The 21,126-nt window shown below is 36.5% G+C and overlaps 1 protein-coding gene across 1 annotated transcript in view; it reads right to left on the bottom strand.

Moving 5' to 3' along the window:
* Positions 1-21,126, bottom strand: part of PTPRD (protein tyrosine phosphatase receptor type D) — a 368,121-nt gene that overhangs the window by 140,736 nt on the left and 206,259 nt on the right. Inside the window, exon 5 of the mRNA XM_059874048.1 lies at positions 2,929-3,117. Coding sequence (XP_059730031.1) covers positions 2,929-3,117 — 189 coding nt within the window. The remainder of the gene's footprint in view (positions 1-2,928; positions 3,118-21,126) is intronic.

Raw genomic sequence — 21,126 nt, 5'->3', positions numbered from 1 at the left:
GTAAACAGTTTTGCTAGAGAATCAAAAACCAACAATACCACATACCACCAAGAATAATGAGCCAGTAACCTTTCATTTCCAAAGCCTGTAGATTAGAAGATCCAAAAATCCAGACGTGACAGAATTCCAAAAAAAAGAAAACTACAACCAAAAAAAAAAAAAAGGCAAAACCACAATAAAGAGAAAAAAAACAATTCTGTAATTCTTTTAGGGGGGGGACACATAATTTTCAATTTTATGAAGCTAAAGAAAAAAAAAGGATTGAAGAAGAACAAAACCAAAAACCTTTTATGAAAGATAAGACAAAAAGAAGATAGTCCTTGCTGTCTTCTGCATGTCTGCTACTGTTCTCCAGACCATCTTGGCTTTGGTCCAGGAAAAAGAACAGCTAAGGAAGAAAAAAAAATGATCTTTTTTTGCTCCAGTTGGACAAAAAAAAAAGAGGAAGGAAAAAAAGAAGAAAAAAAAAAAAAGAAGAAAAAGAAAAAAAGAAGAAAAAGAAGAAAAAGGAGAAGAAGAAGAAGAAGAAAAAGAAAAAAGAGGGACAAATGGTACGCTGTGACTGGGCTATGGCCAGGAGACCTGGATATGCTTTCTTTGAAGCATATCACAATTTTTTTTTTTTTTTTTTTTTTTTAAATGAACAAATGAAAAGGGGAAAGGAAAAGGCAATGTGAAGAAAGAAAGGTCACAATATGAGAATCACTGATCATAACCAAACAGGACAAAGGAAAAAGAAAATCAGATGATGGACATTTCTGTGGTTTTTATTTTGTTTTGTTTTTTCCTTATGGAAAACAAAACAAAACAAAACCAAAAACAGGACAAAGATGAGAGGGATGAAAGGACAGAAAGAATGAGTAAGATCATTCTGTGAACGTTAGTTCAGCACTCTTACCTCTTATTGGTGTACCACCTGGGTGGATAATATGAATGCAAATAAGATTAGAAAGAAGAAGCATTAGTACGAGAAGAAGGAGGCTAGGGCTTTGGAAGAAGAATCAAATTAGATTTACAGAATTAAATAAGGTCTTAAGAGAAACTTGAATTACTATACTGTTAAAACAGGAATATATTAGATAGTAGTATTATCAGGTTATAAAAGCAAGTTGCATTGTACCACAAAGGGCAAAAAGGCTATAATTGGCTGCACTGCCATTCTCAGAGTAGCATCTGAGTTCATAGACGTTCAGTTATATAGGGTTAGAAATGTATCAAATATGCCTCAAATACTTAAAGGAAACTTTACAAAACTGTACTTATGACATATTTTAGGAAAATATTGGAAATTCTATTTAAATATATATATATATATATATATAGATCTATATATATATAAAAAGAGGATATACTGAAGTCTATCTCAAAACAAACACTGTAGTTTAGGCTGGATTATGGCATTTACTGTTCTAGATCTACGTGATACATGTGTATTGTTTCTTTTAGGTGTTGCTATGACTGATAAGACAACATTTCTGTGGAGGTGTGCGTGTGCGCCACTATAGGGGTCTGGTGACTACACTGACTGTTAGTAAAATGCATGCCATGCATTTTAAGAATAATAATACTAATATTATAATAATTATCATAATCATAATCATAATATTCTGAATATGGAAATTAGTGGGGGTGAAGTGCGCTTCAGAACTAAGCACTTACCAATAGATTCTGGAGATTTAAATACGGAGAGAAGAAAGACAGCATAAAAATATTATTATATTCCTTATAATTTGGTACAAAGTTTTCAGTTAAAGCTTTATATACTAAATCATCTATGTCACATGTGAAAAAATCTTAATTTACATTAACAGAAGGTTAATTTACACAGTTCTGCTGACAACAAGCAAAAAGTAGGTTAACAAGACGATTTAACATCACAGGACAGGTCAAAAGCTGAGAATTCTGGGAAGACACGTGATTAAACAACTTAGATTCTACAACGATATCTACTACAATTGTTGAAGGAAAAAGCTCATTATATCCCAGTGATCAATGATCTGATCTTATTTTGGGATAAGCAATAAACTCGATAAATTTAGAGATTTGTTTTTCTGTTTCTGGTTTTGTTTTGTTTGGTTTGGTTTTTAATCTAAAGAGAGCAAAAGAATAAACTAAGGCAGGAGGAGAGTGAGAGAACTGCTAGGGAGGTGCAAGGGGCAAAGAGAGAGAGAGAGCAGCAAAAGCTGGAATCTACACCAAAAGCAGACTTCTGTAGATCCAGAAAATATAGGATTCATAAAGCTTTAGCGTGGACGCACACTACTGTGGCTAAATGTGTTGGAAAAATGCTCAGCCAGCAAAAAACCCCCAACTTTGTTCCATAGATTTCCCAAAGATTTCATTTCCTTTTTTTTTTTTTTTTTTCAGGTATAAATCTGCATAGGAAGAAGTACTGTGCTTTATGTATTTGTGAGAGGAAAGAAGATGTGTCCAAACTGGCTAATCTTTGGTGAAGTCAAATGTGGAAAAGACAGCAATAAACACATTTTAGATTTTACTTGAAGTGTCTAATGCAGGTTTTGGTTTTGATGAATATAACCATTGGTACTCCTTGCAATTTCTGAATGAAGTCCAATGTTGAAATAAATTTGTTAAAAAAAATAAAAGAAAAGAAGAAAGAAAGAGGAGAAAATGGATCCATCAAGTACTGCAAAAAGCAGTAAAGAAAAAAATTATCAAAAAATACAGTCACAGCAGTGAGCAATGTGGAGTAAACAGAAGCTGCAAAACACATAGAGACAGACTCTATAGAAAGCTATGACAACATCACAGACATGGACAACACACTCAGTAACACAGAAAAGGAGAGGGGAAAGAGAAATTATTACCTATAAATAAAAGTTTTTTAAAAAAGGAAGAGAAAGAAAAGAAAGAAAAAGTGAGAGAGAACAACTCTGGGCGTTGGTGGAAACAGTAACAAGACCCTACCTGAGCGTAGCTGCTTGATGCGGCCATTGTTGTTGCTTGTGTCAACAGGTAAGAAATCTTTGAACCAAGTTATTTCAGGATCAGGATTGCCACTGGCTGCACATAACATGGTAGCTGTACGAGTTCGTTCAACCACCTTCAGCTGTGGGCCCATATCAATGGTTGGAAAACCTCGAGGAATTTGATCCTCTGAAAAAGAAATTTATAAATTGAGGGATTTCACGTCAGTTGTGCAGTGCTGCATGAAAGCCCAAATTATCATCCTGCTTAACACTCAGTGATCACCTAATTATTTGTAAACAACAAACAATTGATCAAAATGCTGATACAAAAGAAAAAGTTCATTAAAAATGGTTATGAACTTTATAATTATAAAATCAGATGAGATACACTACCTAGGACGCAATCATTCGACTAATACTATGGTACCATACAACACTGATGTTGCCCTTCTTGCAAGAGTCCTTACTATTTTATGTGAAATATCAAGTTGACATTATCAAATCTACCAACCTTAAGGAAAACTCCTCTTTATACCAGAGAAGTACACAAGGAAGGATCATCATGCATTGTAAGAACTGGCCACTAACTCAGAAGACCTAAGTTACATTTCTTGCTTCTACCATTATAACTTATCTGCTGTTGCTCAACAGCAGATAAGTAACATCTATCACTCTTGTGCTTTGATTGTCCATCTTACAGATGGACTTGATAGTGCTTTACTGCTACAAGGGAGTGCTGTGAAGATGAATGCATTATATGACTGCAAAACACTGGGAAATTCTAAACAATGGAGCTGTGTAGATAGCAAAGTTAAAGTGGCACAATACTCACAATGATATTGAATACATACAACAGTGTCTATTAAAATACTCAGGTACAGCCCAAAATCCTCATGCTTGTGTGGTTAATACTGAAATATTAAAAAAATATTGTACAAGAGTAATTGTCCTTCATAATGTGACACCCGCTAGCAAGTAAAACTGAAAGCACAGTAGGATCAGGAAATTTCTCAGAAATCAAGTTTGCATAGCTAAAATAACCTGTTTGAAATAAACAATCTTGTTCCTCATTTCCACTGCAATGGCAGAAATATTTTTAGTGCAAAATAATACTAATTCCATTCAAAAATGAAAATCAAAAATAACCAAAGAAAGAGGATCAACACTAACTATAAGCCACATGTTATTTATTGTCTTGACTAATCATTACTGACTTGCAATTGATTAGGGGACAAAATTAACAGGAGAAATTGTTCAACATCAACTCTCTTTAGTTAAGAAATGTCACATTTTCAATGCCAGATAAGTCTTCAGACTTTTCAGAAAAAATGTATAGCAAGCACACACAGCCTACAGATCTTTGTAGTTCCTGAGGTGTGATGCTGCTCATGAGCTACTTAACTGCTTGCAATACTGGTGCACATAGATAACCATAGAATAACAGAGGGGTTTAGGACCTTAAACAAAATCTACATTAGACCTCTCTGCCATGGACAGAAGTCTCTTCCACTAGACCAATTTACTCAGAGATACATCCAACCTGGTCTTGTACAGCTTCAGAGACAGAGGATCCACAACCTCTCTGAGCAACCTATTTCAGTGCCTCACTACCCTCAGAATAAAGGTTTTCTTCTGAAGATCTAATCAAAACCTACCCTCCTTCAGCTTAGGGAAGATCTCCCATTTCCTATCCCTTTTGAAAAGCTTCTCTCCTGCCTTCTTGTAGCCCCCCTTTAGGTACTGGAAAGCATAACAAGGTTTCCAGAGCTTTTTCCTTTCTTGGCTGAACAGCCCCAACTCTCTCAGCTATTCTTTGTAGAAGAGGTATTCCAGACCTCTCATCAACCAGTCATCTACTGGACTCATTCTAACTAATCTAAGTCTTTCTTGTGTTGGAGGCTCCAGACCTGGACACAGTACTCCAGGTGGGAGTATCACAACAAAAGAATAGAGAGAGGTATAACCATATCTACTGACCTCCTGGACATGCCTCTTTTGATGCAGCCCAGGATAAGGTTGGCTTTCCGAGCTGCGAATGTACATTGCAGGGTCATATCAAACTTTTCACCCACCAACATCCTGCTTTCTTCCCAGGGTAAACCTCAATACGTTTTCTACTGTCTGTATAATTATTTGGAATGACCCCAAAACAAGTACAGAACCTTCCACTTGGCCTTGTTGCACTTCCTCAGGGTCCACCTCTCAAGCCTGTTAAGGTCAATCCATGTCCTTCAGTGTGTTGTCCCCATCACATAGCTAGGTGGCATTGGCATATTTTCTAAGGGAGCACTCAATCTCGCTGCCCATGTTGCTGACAAAGGTGCAAGTAGCACTGGTCCCAATACAAATCCCTGAGGATCCTCAGCTGACACTAGTTTCTAGCTAGACATTGAGCTGTTGACTGCAACTCTAGGAGTTACATCATCCAGCCAATTTTTTATCCACCTGTCAAAATTCATGTCTCTCCAGTTTAGAGACAAGGATGACACTTGGGAGAGTGCCAAATGCTGGACACAAATCCATAGAGATAATTTCTGCTGCCTTTCCTTGTTCAACACTACTGTCACACAATCCTAGAAGGCCACCAAATTTGTCAGGCATGACTTGCCTTTAGTGAAGCCATACTGGCTGTCGACAATCACCTAATTATTTTTAGTGTCTCTTAGCACATTTTCCAGGAGGATCTGTTCCATGATCTCTACAGGTACTGATGTGAGACTGTTTAGCCAGTAGTTCTTTGGTCTTCCTTATCTCCCTTTTTAAAAGTGGGGTCATGTTTTCCCCTTTCCTGTTGGTGGGAACTTCACCCAACTGCCATGAATTTTCAAATATGATGTGCAGTGGCTCCATTCTTTCATCCCAACACTCTAGTCATAAGAGAGGTCCCTGTGTTTCCATGATGCCAATTAAAGTCATAGACTGGCACGCATCCATACAGCTCTAGCACCACCTATGCTGCATGTGTTAGCACAAAGGGGTTTTAAGTTGCTTCCCAGCAAAGCTGATTTTCTGTCTGGTGTGGCTGGACTGTCTTGGTGCTCTGCTGCTGACCTGCACACCCTCTCCAGGCTCTTTATGGCTCAGCCATCTTACCAGTATGTGTGGGATGACATATTCCACACCTTATCACTATTGAACCTGACGATATCTCCCTCCCCTGTCATATCTAATTTAAACCCCTATCAATAAGCCCTGCTAGCCCTTCACCAAAGAATCTCTTCCCCCGTAGAGAGAGCTGAATCCCACCTTCATTCAGCAAGCTGGTGCCACATATATAGGCCATCTCATTATCAAAGAAATCAACATTTTGGTGATGGCACTAGTCATGGAATCATATGGGTCCATCTGTTTCTTTCAATGCTAATACCTAAAACTGGAAGAACAGAGGAGAAATAATCTGCACCCAATTCACCAGCAATTACAGGGCCTTGGTACAGTGAACACAACTGTCCAGAAAGCTTTCATGGCTCTTCAGAACTGGGATTTCTACCAATCACTTGATAAATATCAAATCATTCACCAGCCACAGGCTCTTCCCAAAGAAAGGTATGCTTCATGTCTGCTTATAAAAGTCCCTGCTTTGGTATTAGCTGACAAGACTTGACTTGTGACACACAACAGGATTTTTCTGACCTTACCTTTCCTACTTGGCTTATACAGAAAACCCTAGAGTCCCTCTTGCAAATACCTAAGTGTACAACAAAGATAATCTATCTTGAATGATAATAGGATGAAGTAGCAAAGAGCCTCCCTTTCTTATTTTTAATAAGGGCAATTAAATTCCATCTGCCTTATGCATACAATCTCTTTGAATGAATGCTCTTCATGAAACTTTCATGAGAAACATCACAATCTAACATTCAAATACCCAGAACTGTTATATTTTTGACAGTTGTGGCTGGTATCCAACCTGGCTTTCAGGTATCTGGCAATAAACCCAGATATACAACATCAAATGGACAGGGGAAATACCGAAATTTCTAATTGGAGGGCTTATCACGGTGGATTTCATTTTTAGGATGTCATTTACTTTTTTCTCTAAGTTTATTCATGTTTTCTACTACTGCCTTTACACTTTAGTGATATCAAGTATGACAGACAGCAAATACTTTACAAAACTAAGCTGAGCAGAAAATTGTTGAACAACAGCATCTCAGCCACAGTAAGAGGAAAGTAACTATTACCATTTTTTTTTTATATTGGTACCTCTATAATTTTATCTGAGGTGGACAGAAAAATATTTTTTACTGATCATTAATATGCTCACTAGGTTCCAAACTACAGTATATACTGCTCTTCCCACGTAATATCAGTTCCAGTCAATTAGTTTCCAATTCATCAACAATTTAAATCAGACTTGACCTTCTCAAAGACATTTGGTACTGTCATTTTTAGAGGCCATTAAAGGTCAGATTTTTCTGTCCCTGTGGCTTAGTGACTTATACATGTAATATGTATTTTGTTTAGGATGACAGATACAAGTGATTCAGACATAGGCCACATTCTTTGAATTTGCTATTTGTCTTAAAGGTGCTGAATTTCATTATTGACATTAAAAGAATGCATTTAGTACTGCACTAGTATAATTTCCAATTGCTGCATGACTTCACAGAAGTTATTTGTCAGTGTATGATCTGAACAATGTAGAAAACAATTACAGAGAGAGATTACAATATGAGCCCTTAAGAGAGAATGTAACAAAATGAACTTGCCTTGCTGTGGATCATGGCTCTTAGTATTTCTCAACTCCATGTATATTCAATCAGTTTGACATTGCTGACCCAAGGCACACAGAATGGACAACAAACAGAAGCTGGAATCCACTGAGCTGCCAGAAAGTTGTGACCTTCTTGCCATTACTGAAACCTGGTGGGATGTGACTGGAGTGTGACTGCTGATGGCCACAGGCTCTCCAGAAGTGACAGGTGAGGAAAGAGAGAGGCAGAGGGGTCGCCCTCTACATCAGGAGGCAAGACTGAGTGGGAAGAGCTGTCTCTGAAGAGCAGCCACCAGCAGGTCAAAAGCCTGTGGGTAAGGATCAGGGACTGAAGCAACAAAGGGAACCTTGTGGATGGTTTTAAGTACAGACTCCTGATCAAAGGGATCCTATTGATGAAGCCTTCTTGCTCCAGCTACAGGAGGCATCATGCTCACAGGCTCTTGTTCTCCTGGGGCACTTCAACCATCCCAAAATCTGCTGGGAAAGCAGCATAGCAAGCTGCTGGCAGGCCAGGAGACTCTTGGAAAGCATGAGGGATACCTTCTGGAGCAAAGGAATAGACAGCAGCCCTACCAGAGGGGATACAGTCCTGCTTCTGATGGGCACCAGCGGAAGCGAGCGGATCTTGAACATCAGGGTTGGAGGGAGTCTGGGCTGCAGTGATCACACACTGCTGGAGTTCGCAGTCCTGAGGGGTGTGGGCCAGGTGAGGAACAAAGTTAGGTCCCTGAACTTTAGGAAAGCAGACTTCCAGCTCTTCAAGGAGACAGCCAGTGAGATCCACTGGGAGACTTCCTTCAGGGACGAGGGAGTGGACCAGAGCTGGCAGATCTTTAAGGAAGTTTTCCAGCATGCGCAAGAGCTGGCAATCTCCAGGAGCAAGAAACTGAGCAAGGAAGGCAAGGGAACAGCAGGGCTGAGTAGGGAACTGCTGGTCAGACTGAAGGGAAAGAAGCAAAGGGACAGGCAGTTGAAGCTAGAATGGGTGATGACCAAAGAAGAGTAGAGAGATCAAATATGGTTAGGTAGGAATGAGGTCAGGAAGGCCTAGGTGAAGCTGGAATTGAACCTGGAAAGGAATTGCTCAAGGTCAGGTTGGATAGGGCCCTGAACAATCTGATCTAGTGGAAGACATCCCTGTGTGTTCTAGAGGGTTTGGAAATAGATGATCTTTAAAATACCTTCCAACACAGGCCATTTTATGATTCCATGATTCTGTGCTCTGTAAAGAATGTCCCTGCTGCCAGTTTAGTAACTGCTTCCCTTCCAAGAAACTTAATTGGAAAAAGCACATTAGCCTTTACATTCAGATTTCAATATAAGTATACCTAAAACAAATGTAAAATATGCAATTTTACTTGTTGCTGCATTTGTCCTAGAGATGAACTTACCCTCACAAATGCAACAGCATTTAGAGGCTCAAACTCCGTGTTTTTGTGTGAACAGTAATTTTGATGGAGTGGTATCTTGAAAATAGCCACAAGTTAAAATTATGCTCGACCAAAAAAAGAAAGCATACTTATCTTTAAGTGGTAGTGATTGAAAAAATTATAGCTGTGCCACAACTACATATAATAAACTCTGTTCTGCTTATCACTTAACTCTATTTCCTCTCATCTTAACAAAAAATGTGCAATTTTTAGATATTTTTTAGGGTTTTTTTTAGAGATGTGATTATTTCATAAAATTTCAGGAACGGAACTTCTCAAGCTGTGAAGGTGTACTGTCAAGACTATGTGTATACAAAAGCTGCACCCAAAGAAAGAAGAGGATTTCAGTACAATGGCTTTGACCCTTGGTGGTAAAACCTGCACGTCTAATATACAACATAGCTAAATAAAGAGGAAGACAGTCATATTTAGCTAGGATTTGTGCCACAGCTTCTTAACATTTTGACTACTTTTTCTGTAAAAGGTTACTTTCAGACCATGCGTAGGCCCTGCTGGCAGCAAGAAAAGTGTTAGCTTTGAGAAACAGATTGAGTCTTGAACTCTTAAATTTTGCTTAGCTACCTTACTGAATCACTCTGGCAATCACAATCATGATTTAAGAAGAAAGACTGAGTAGTGTGAATAGTCTTCTGAGTTACAGTACAATATGATGATATAACTATGATACAGATATGAAGTACAAGTGTGGAGTATACAAAGCAAATTTTTATAACTTTGGTTTTGGACTACAAAGGCAAGGTAATAGCACCAGGACTCAACGCCAGACAGTTGCCAAGAAAACTGGCTAATATGTTTGTTAAGTATTTAATTTCTAACTATTTTCACCACTGAAACATCCATGTTCCAGAATATTAATCTGGAGATCACATTCATATGTAGAAGAGAATATTAACCTGTAGTTAAATCTGTGTAATCTACCTATCTAAAATACATACTCTTAGCACCTGACTGTGGCTCTTGAAAATTTTGCTTATGTAAACCAATTATTCTTATTGTGCAAATGGAAGGTGGTTCTCTACTCTATTCAGGAAGAAAAGAAAGTGAATCTATTTCAAGATTCACGGATAGGTTTGCCACAGGCAAATTTTAGTCATTCTGGAGCTCACAGAATAAAAAGGCACACATGGAGCATTCCCAGAATACATTATAGATACTGAAGATAAATTGCCACAATAAAGTTTATTATTTCAAAGAACAGTGTAAATAAAGCTTTTATTTTCACTATTCCAGATGGCAGCAGCATATAATTTGCACGGTTTTGACATCATGACCGTATTATTCAAAATCATTCTTCTTCCTTCTGAACTGAATGCAGGATTGAGAACAGTAAAATCAAAGAGACTAGGAAAGGAACTAAAATCACCATTTTGCAGTGAAGTTGGTATTCTGTACTATTATTGAAGAACCATGGATATAAATGAATTAAAAAATACCCCAGAGCCAGTTCTAATTATACATAAAAATTAAATTGGATTTAAAATATATAAAGCATCAGAGAAGTGCCAGTTAATAAACATTATTCATACTGAAACACTTTACAAGGCAAATTTTGGCAAATAGAAGTAATTATGAACACACAATAAATTATTTTGTGGGATCCTTTGTTCAAATTTGCTATATACAGATGGATACTTAGTGGTGTTGTACATCAGTAAAGCAGGGTAATGTTTACACTAGAATAATAGATCTTGGTACTGGTTGGGAGTTCTCTTTAATTTTACACTATTTTAGCACATGAGGAAAGTGAATTAGACATTGATAAGATGATCAGTAAAAATTCAACATAAGAACAGCTGTCCATACCATCCCATCAAAACCCATGCATTTCAAAGTACCTTCACATACTGAAGAGATGTGCAAAGCACATTTTGATACAAAAGAAAACAAATTTGTTTAGTAGCTCTGTATGCAATTACCCTGCAAATTGCAAAGTAATGTCTATATAACAGAACACAGAGCCATTTAGACTGAATTATCATTTGTATGAATGTTGAAGCAGCAATTTCACATTGCATTAAGTCAGTTAACATTCATTGTTATTAGCATTTAGCTTTAAATAAGTTCTCTGTTTTAACAAATGAGTGCACCGAGCCTTTGAAATTAGATATCTTCTAATAAAGAAAAAGGAATTTGCACCTTTCAGCAGTTCTCAAAATCTGCAAAATTAGACTGCACATAACAAGCTTTTCCCAAAGTGACCTGTCTCACTCACATGAACAATGAAATACCTCTCACTCAGCTTTAACAATGACATGACATCTGAACAACAAGAATTAGTATTTGTAGATTCATCACTCATATGAAAACACAAGCCTCAAAATAAGGGTTTATTCTCAGATTTGTACACAGGCACGTCATAGCTTAGAGCAGAGAATATCATCTGAACATCAATATGCCCAAATTTGGTTATGATTGACATTTTGGATGTCTGTCTGTTCTGTTCATTTGGAATGTAATAGGGAATACAAAAAGCTGTGTCTCAAAAAAAAACAAACAAAAAAAAACCACAAACAAACAAACAAAAATGTAGGGAATGCAAGCATCTCTACCAGATGTCCCTTATCTAACACACGGAGAGGACTCAGAGTCTGAGGTAATGAAATAAAGGCAGAGAATGTGGTTCTTTAACAGCAAGGTATCATATGTTTAGGAAAAGAAAGGCTAAACCTCTGAAGCAAAGAGGATACAGCATCCCACATATTCCCATATGCAAATATTCACAAGGAAAATACTATATATTTTGCCATGGTGAGTAAAAGACAAGAGGACTGCAAAGGGCGGCAATATGATTTTCCATGATTACCATTTCTGATTTAAGGCTTAGTTTCCAGACAGGGTTAGGATTTGGATTACACTAAATCGGGGTTAAACTGGGGCTTGCCAAGAATCAAGATTAGGAAAACAAAAAAAGTATGCTTGCTCTATCCAGTCAATATTTATAACATAATATTTGTGCTTTCACATTCTCCTTACTTTTATTTGAAAAATAATGGGGAAAGCAGTGCAATGCAGGCAGTCCTTGTTTTACACCTCAGTTTTTCACATCACATACAGCTTTATGGTGAGATAAATAATAAGATGAGCAGCAGGTTCACATGTACACCATAGCACACTTTTCATTTTAGTAGCCAGAAAGTCCAGAACATGTAAAAACATTATTTTCCTTTTCTTCATCTCTTGAGTACTCATTAGTACTCGGTGTTAACATTCTATACTAGCAAATACATATGACACTTCCTATATAAGTAGTTACCTCATACTCATTCAGTAAAAAGCAATAAATACTAATAAGTGTAAAGCAATAAATCATCGCAATCAAGTTCCAACATTTCAGTTTGAGAATGGGGTAGAAGAAGCATTTTGTTTTCTTATGTTCAAAAGAACAAGAGAGAAAGAAATAAGAAAAAAATAAGAGCAGTGTGTCAAAGGAGTTCGCAGACCATACAGTCTGCCTCTCCCTCCTTCCTTGTCATGGCTATTTCTGTTACTGATGTTACACTGCTTTCAAGGAATTGTTTCCTCAATGCCATAATCTTCCCTGATGTTTTTAAACGCAGCCTACATACTCTGTAGCCCAAACTGTCAACAATAAACTATAGTAACTGCATTAATGCCACAGCTGCAGAATTTAAGAACCTGACAAAGCAACTTGTCAAAACCATTAACTTTGTTGAAGTATTATTTCCAAAGGAGAACAAAATTATTTCCTGCATTTCTAGTTCAGCATTAAACTTGTACATTTTAGAAAGAGAAAGGGGATATTTTCACTTTGGTAAGTGGTTAGATAGATGCTCCTACTGTTTAGCTCCCTAAAAAAAAAAAAAAAAGAGGAATAAGGGTTATGAAACTGTATTTCTTAAGTTTTAACAAAGGATATTTCATTCAGGATGTTAAAAGCCCTTTTGGTTCAGTGAACTAAACAGCAAGGCAGTGTCTATACATTTCAACTGATTTTCTGGTGCCCAGCACAACAATGCACCTGTAGAGACGTAGCAGTTTGAAACTGCATCATTTCAATAAACAGCAAATGTAAGCATTAAAAAAAACCCACCAAACAACAGAAGTCCTATTACTGCTGAAGAGACAGGAAAAGAAGCTATCCCTTGAAATTCAGTACTACTCAGTGTTGTACTAATGTTACTTATACAAAATATGAACCATTTTTCTACATCCAATGCTTCCTTCATCTTCATTGGTCTGAAGATCATGCTTACAACATTAATAATGCTTACATGATTACAGATAGGTGACTGTAAAAAAGCAATAGACACAGCAGCTTCCCATTTTTATGCTTTCTTTGCTTGTTCTATTTTAAGTCTTTCCACCACTATGAACATGTATTTATCAATTAAGAAATCGCTGGAAGATGTAAGACACAAAACAATGCCTTGTACCATGTACTCCCAATATATATAAGTAAAGAGAGAATACAAAGGACTGGTAGAAGCTAAAACACATGGCATCTTTGAAACTGTATGAACCTTTAACAAAAGGAAGGATGTAGTTCCTTTATTAATAGATGGTGAAATTATTCTCTGATTGCCTGGCTGTGCAGGGAGTGGTTGTGCTCTAGAATTCATTTTTCATATGGTTGAATATGAGGGAGGAATCCCTCTCACTACTTGTTTTTGTCCCCACTTTTGGCAACATTCCTTTCTGCCGATACTGAGAAGGTGCCTATCTTCTTACAGAGATCTGATAGCAGAGAAGAACAAGCATAGGAAAAAGCAGAGAAGGGAGTAGATACGAACTGCATTTTTGTTTGGGCTGAGTTTCACCGCTTAGAGTTCTTTGTCCAAAGAACAGCACTCCAAAGACAAGGATGCTACAGGGGGAAAACACCATTGACCTCTGGTCTAGAAGGATACTGAAAAGCTTTCTCTCTAGCAGAGGACACACACTGCTTAAAATTCAGCTTTTCACAGTTCTCTGGCAAGTTGAAAAACCACTGCTGACAAAAAACCTCTAATGAGCATGGAGTCACACAGACTACACATTAACAGCTATGTACACACACAGCTAAGGCAGCCAACATTTCAAGGTTCTCATCCCATAAAGACTCCAAGATTCATGACGTCAAAGGTTCGTTTTATCACCCAAACCCAGTGTTTAGAACTGTGGTCTGCGACTTTTGAGTCCCACCTGAAATTTTCCTGCTGCCCTAAGTCGATTGAACATGCCTCACAATATAATAGTGAGTGCTGCTATTAGAAATGATAGATAATGTCTGTACTCTGAGTTATTGTGTGAAAGAAAATGCTTAACATCCCATCATGCTCTGAAGCATGGCAGAGGCCCTGACTTCAGTTTGCAGAGGTGATGCAAGGCAGCACTCACTCCCATCTTCTGGGAGCTTGCTCCTGTCCTATGCTCCTCCAACACATTTTTCACAATAATATTCACGTGGCCTTGAAAGAGGTATTGTGAACCACTGTGAGCTGAACGAAGCATACTCAAGCAGGCTCTCTGGAATACTGAGGGAGGGAGATTACTTTAAACATGACACTTTCACATTTGTCTAGAAACAACAGCTAATATTTCTCATGGAACTGTAAATGAGGAGTGATGTGGGAATTCATTCTTAAGATGCTGAACATAAAACAACACCAGATTTACTCAGCCTTGCTATAACTATTGCTACAACTTACTTGACTAATTCCAACACTATTTATATTGTCAGCAATTTGAAATAAGAACTTGGCTGGGCATAGGAATATAAGATGTTAAAAAGCGTTATTTTTAAAAAACTCTTTTATTTGCTGAGATCAAGGTTCACACCTCTAAGCCCACCATAATTATTTTAAATACTTTTTCATTATTTTAAATAACTAAATAATAATTCAGTGCTACCTCTAAAAGAGGTAGCCAACAGAAGTTCACAACAGGCAGTGTAAATTGAAATTTTTTAGTCTAGATTCTGAGTGGATATATTTAAATTACAAATAAAATGTGGCTCATACAATTCTTAATCATTTTCACAGTAAATACTAAATGGATTTTATATATACTATAGGCAAGCTTTTTGTTTTCACAGTTTCTCTTTAATTTTCTCGCCAACTTCTATCCATCTAATCAAAGACCATCAATCATTCAAGATCTTTTTAAACTATGAGCCTTGGTTGTTTCCAGTTGATTTTGCTTTGGTTTGCTCTGTTATTTTGTAGAAAAAATTTATGCAAATGAAAATGATAATTAGTTAGCAAAAAACAGTGATGCTTCAGTTTCGGTGGAATACGTCACTGGCATGTACATAAAAAACCAGCTGCTCAGCATAGCTGGAAGTCATGGACCACAGTGATGGCTGGGATAGCGTTTGAATAGTCCAGTGTGATTGCCAGAAAGGTGAGAATCATCACGTCAGGTGGGGCAGGTAGGGGATGAGAAAGAGAGAAAGAATAGAAGAAAGTTTCATGTTTTGTCAGTTACTTGCAAATCCATCACAAACTGTTTTGTGACGAGTAGTTAACGAAGTCAAACAGCTGCGGAGAGTCAGTTCCTGCCTTTGAGCAGACACAGTGTGACAGAGTGAGCTTAGCATAGCATTGTATATGTCAAGTTCATCAAAACCAGTGTAACCACAGAAAACCTCCACAGCAGCTTTGTCAACAGACTTAACATCTGATCAGTTTCATGAAGAAGGTACTAGTGAAGAAAACAGAAGGCTTGATAACAGAAGATGTGGATGTGCGCAGTGGTGAATTAAAACTCAATGGAAGGCCCTACGCTACAGAAGTAATTCAAGCAATTGACTGAGAGGGCCAGAGATATACATGCTTTCAATAATAAAACTGTTTCTCTTTGGATTTATTAATAGTAACATCTTTAATCCATTTTACAACAATATAAAACTCATGTCTTTTATAGAAAAGGGATTGAACTATTTTTCCTGTAGGCTGGAGAGGTAGGCATGAAGATCTTTATATGCACTCTTTAGAATCAATTGGGAATAGGTCAGATGTTACAGTAATTGAGAAATAATTTATACCACTAAACAAACACACAGCAATAAATCTCAAACCACACAAAAGTATTTCAGTATTCCAAGATTTTTTTGTACCTGAAGATGACCTAAAAATCAATCTGTGCGTGCTAAATAACTTTCTGCTTTTTTTTCATTATGGCATTCTACTTTGAGTATTTGAGTATGTATCACTTAAAGTGATACAATACAAGCTATTCCATTAAACTAAATTTAAGAGGGGTTCTAAAAGGAAGAGTTTGTTGGTTTTGCCTTTTCTGTGACTTTCTGCTCCTTTGGCAAATGAGGAAAGTATTTTGCTAATATATAGGTAACTTTTTGTGTGTCTGCTCTTTCTTTAAATATTGTGCTTCTAAAAAAGTTTTGTTTAACCTATTTATTTTGATGCATCCCAATATTCATCCTTTCTGATTTTTAACCTTTAATAACCTTTAACATTTAAGCCTTCATGACATACAGCTGCAATAGCAGCTGTATGTTCATAAACACCTTTATCTCCAGAGCCCCACTCCAACGTCATATCATCCTCAAAAAACCAAGTCACAACTTCAAAGACCACAAGCAAGAACTTTGAGAAAAAACAATCACTCGTATTTTTGGTCCTAAAATGTTTATTCTTTTCTATTATCAGTTAGGCCAACATTTTCTAATTCTCCAACAATTTTGCATTTAGTAGCTGGTTTTCCACAAAAGTCAACATCACAGAGCTAACAACTGCAGAAACATGACAAAGGTCTTGCCTGAACTCACTGAAAATCTGTTTCTGCATTAAAAAGTCTGAAAGATCTTCGAAATTATCAGCATGTACCTCACAAATCTCCATGTGTGTTGCTGATCATGCTTTGCAGCTCAGACAGGAAGGAAGACTATGTAAGCTTCCATTACTAAGATAATTACTCAAAAGAGAAACAAAAAAATGTTTTTACAAGATAATGTCCAGCTGAGGCCTTCAAAAACTGACAACAAACATACTTAAATGTTTCTACCAGTTTTAAAGAAGCTTAATAGGAACATCTTTCACACAAATAACAATCTGAAAATGCTCCTAAAAAAATTAATGACTACCACACATGGCACTCTTATGTTGTGCTTAAATTTTGACAAAGCATTTTATTCCAGAAAAGGAGATAAAAATTCCTTAGAAATTATCTCATTCTACATGAAAAATAAAATTGTAACCAACTGTGAGCTGCAAATTCATATAGGACATCAGAAACTACCAAGGGTTTAAAAGTTAGGATATATCACCTGCAATTTTGGGGACTATTTTTCTAATGATTCTGAGTCAGGTAAAAGTATATATCTATCGTATATCAGGATAACATGTAGTAAGGCTAAATTAACTGATGCACAACATATGCAAGGCCAGTGTGTAACAGTGTAAATTATGTGATTTCTTCTATGTCAGATTAGCTATAGAAGGTTTCTGAGATCTTATTCTTTCCTATCTTTGCCATTATACAGTAAAAATTCTTTCCAATTAAGGTAAAAAAAACCCCAAACTAAATAGGTACTATTTATGTAACATGATTTTGCAGACTTGTCTATTATAGTGAAAAATAGGTACAGTTTGATCTTTATCGCACCATAAAATGAGTAGATTTTTTAAAATCTCATAATTTATTTCTTATTTTCTACAGTATTTAGTAATATTCAAACCACTGCGTATTGAAAAAGATCATGCAAAATCTTTTTTCAACATTCTGTAACATCATATAATAGTACAAATTATGGAAAAATCCCCCTTATTTCCTAAATCTTGGAATTCTGTTCAAAATAACCATACGCCAAAAATTATTTCTTGATTGTCTGCCAATGGCTTTGAACGTTTTTTATTACATAATTTGTCTAACTTAAAGATACTGAGTAGTCTCATTGAGGGAACTGACTGTAATGGAACGATTTACACACTTAAGCATGTTGCCAAAACAACTGTCACATTTCCTAAATTCATTGCCATTTCATTTCATAAGTTATTGCATCTCATTTTTTCTTCCTACTCCAAAGCAAACAGTTCACTTACAAATTTTCCCACACACATGACAAAGATTACACTCTCTGTAACTGAAGTCAGCTCACATGCATATCCCTTGTCTACCTGAGATTCATAAAGTGCTGTTTAGATTTTATGCTGAGTAAAATGAAAATTTAGACAGGCATCATCAAGAATACTTCTTTTTATCATGATAATAGGAATACATCTTATACTTAGCTAACACAGCACTGCAGAGAAATATATGATTATTTTCTTATATCATGGGAAGAACAAGGAAGCCACTTAGCATTTGCTCTTATCAAAGCCATCAAACTTCTTAGGGCCAGAACAGGCAGTCTTTTTTATACAAACAACACTGAAAATTAGTTACTAGAAAACCAAGATAAAAAAAAAATCTCCAAGTTGCTATTTTGTCAATGCAGGTGAACGAACACACACACATGCAATAATTGATTAAAAGTTCCATGGTATTTTATCAACATTCATGGGTAATAACTACGTTTTAGATCACAATAGGATGCTGAAGCAAACAGCACTGAGCTTCTAGCACTACAGCAAAGTACTGAATACTAGCTAAATAGCTGAATTACCAATTACCACTACTGCTCGTTCTAGCAGCTACGAGTCGATCGGCCTACTATTTAGAGGTTATAAGACTTAAAGCTCACAGCTGGAGGTTGCAGAGAAGTAAGGGAACAACTACACTACACTCTCAGGCAGTATGAAATGTTTGTTTAATAATTATTACAATATAGCATGTATGTTTTCTTTCTATTCTCTTGATGAGTATATAATAGTAATTATCAAGAGAAGAAGCAAGAAAAAGAACAGATGCTACAAAACCTAGAATTCTTATTTAGCACGTGTATTGCAGGCAAAACCAGGACAGTATCCCAACGAATGATCTAGAAATTGAATAGCACCTTTGTTAGTATTATTAGCAGAGTTGAACAAAGACAATAATTTTATATTGATTTTATTTTACTGTACCCTTAGTATTGTAAGTGATTTCTGTTGTTCCATCTGCACATAAATTTATATTGTTATAGTAAGGTTCTGCCTTTCTGTATGTTTGCCTTTCTATATATTTCTCTACCAGTAGCACAACAAGCTATGTTTATTTCCTTAAGACTATGGAGATGAATGCTCAGAAGATACTTATTGAGTTTTAAACTCTGATCTTCCTGGTATTTTTACTCTAGAGACAAGTACCTTTTAAAACCTTTTTTCCTTTTCCTTTCCCTTCCAGTTTTCTTTCAGCAGGGGAGTCTTTCAGCCATTGTTTAGTCTTCTGTTCAAAACCACATCCCTAGAGAATTATAACTATTTATCAATCTCCCAAAAGCAAAGATAAGAATTTAAAGTACTTCCTTCATTTTAGCTGCAAAATTAACTCTTTGTTCCCCTCCCACTGTTAAGTTAATTTAAAATTGCTGGTGGTCTCAGCTGTGGTTAAGTGCCTAGAGCCACAGTGTCTGTAAGACAGAGCTGATGCTCTGTCCCATTCACCTACACAGGGCTGGCACACACTTTATGCCAGAGAGCTCCAGTGAAGGGTCCAAAGTCAGCCCCTTCACTGCCTGTGGCTAGCACCTGAGGACATTAAAACTTAGGAAGATTTTACTGCAGGTTATGAAGTCATGGTGTGGATGGATTGCTTTATCTCCAATATGACAGCTCTGGTATTGCTTTATCATGTCAGATAAACACTCTACTTGCAGCATTGAATACTACAAGTAAATAAGTACTACAGTAAATAAGACTTGGTGGTAACAAATACTATTCCTGAGTGTGACAATTTACTTTTCCAATTCTGAGCCTATCATATATGATGAAACCCCCACCTCTGAAGTTAAGAGACGTTTGAGTGTGTAATGCTTTACAAGATGCAGGTACAGAAAACAATTAGGATGATTCACTGCTTTCTGCCTTTTGTAAGATGCTTTTTATATGGAAAGGGACAGCTAAGTTCACTCAAAATTTGGTGGGAGTGCATCAACCTACTGGAATACACAGGGTAAAAGACTGTGGGTAAAAGTCCCTGAAGAATTTTAGCATGCAATTCTGAAAGAAGAAATGATAGAGATGTAACATCTGCAATATGACTATGCATGTGAGATACTTGCACTCAGACTCAAAACAGCATAATGATCACATCTGCATGCAAATTCCAAAATTTAAATGTGATGAAGGCATATGTGGTACTTAAAAACTGAAAAACAAGCCTCAGTTTCTTTCTGAGTAGTGAATGCAATAATCACTCCACAGATATTAACAGTCATTTCAAGCTTTTCAGATTAACTAATGCCATATTTTATTCTCCTTTTTTTTCTTCAGTTAAAAGAAAAATCTAGCTCATACTAGAATATTAAGAGCAAAAGATGGTTTACATTTTTTTTTGCATTCCAACAAAACTACTAAGTGCCAAGCAGTCACATTTTATTTCAGGGATTATTACCAAACAACTTTGTTCATTAGGTTTGTTCATGTTGAGTCACAGAAATGAAAAAAAATCCTTAAATCCTATTCTACCATTTCTAGAATTAGTTCTTAACTTCATTTTCACTTAAATGAACACCAAATCTTGTGGGAAATGCGAAATATTTTTTAAAAATATAGAAATGTTTGATTACATTTAGGCAAAGATTCCAGCTTTTGAACTTGAAACCCAAAGATGATTAGAATAAAGGAAAACACATAATATTCTAAATCCTATAGAGGACTCTAGAGAGGCCTTAGTAAGTACTTTTAGAAGGATAATAATTAATTTTGGCTAATAGCTAACTCATTTTACTTTTTTTTAATCATTTCCACAGAAAAACAGGTTATTCCTAAAACTGAATCAGAGATTTTCAGAAAAACATACAAAGCAAAAACCTTATCCTAGAAACACGTAACATTTGAAGCTGCCTTCCAAGATTCAGTATTTCACTTCTCTGTTTTAGTGAAGTAAACTTGAAGGAGTGATTATACATGTTGTAGTGAACATGGAGATGTTAGGAAGAAGAGGCTTCTTTACGAGGCACACAGCCAGGACACTCAAACTTAAA

This window comes from Haemorhous mexicanus, chromosome Z (assembly GCF_027477595.1).
Source record: "Haemorhous mexicanus isolate bHaeMex1 chromosome Z, bHaeMex1.pri, whole genome shotgun sequence".
NCBI classification, from domain to species: domain Eukaryota; kingdom Metazoa; phylum Chordata; class Aves; order Passeriformes; family Fringillidae; genus Haemorhous; species Haemorhous mexicanus.
The sequence above is the reverse complement of the archived record's forward strand: the minus strand, read 5'-3'. Positions and strand labels throughout refer to the sequence as shown.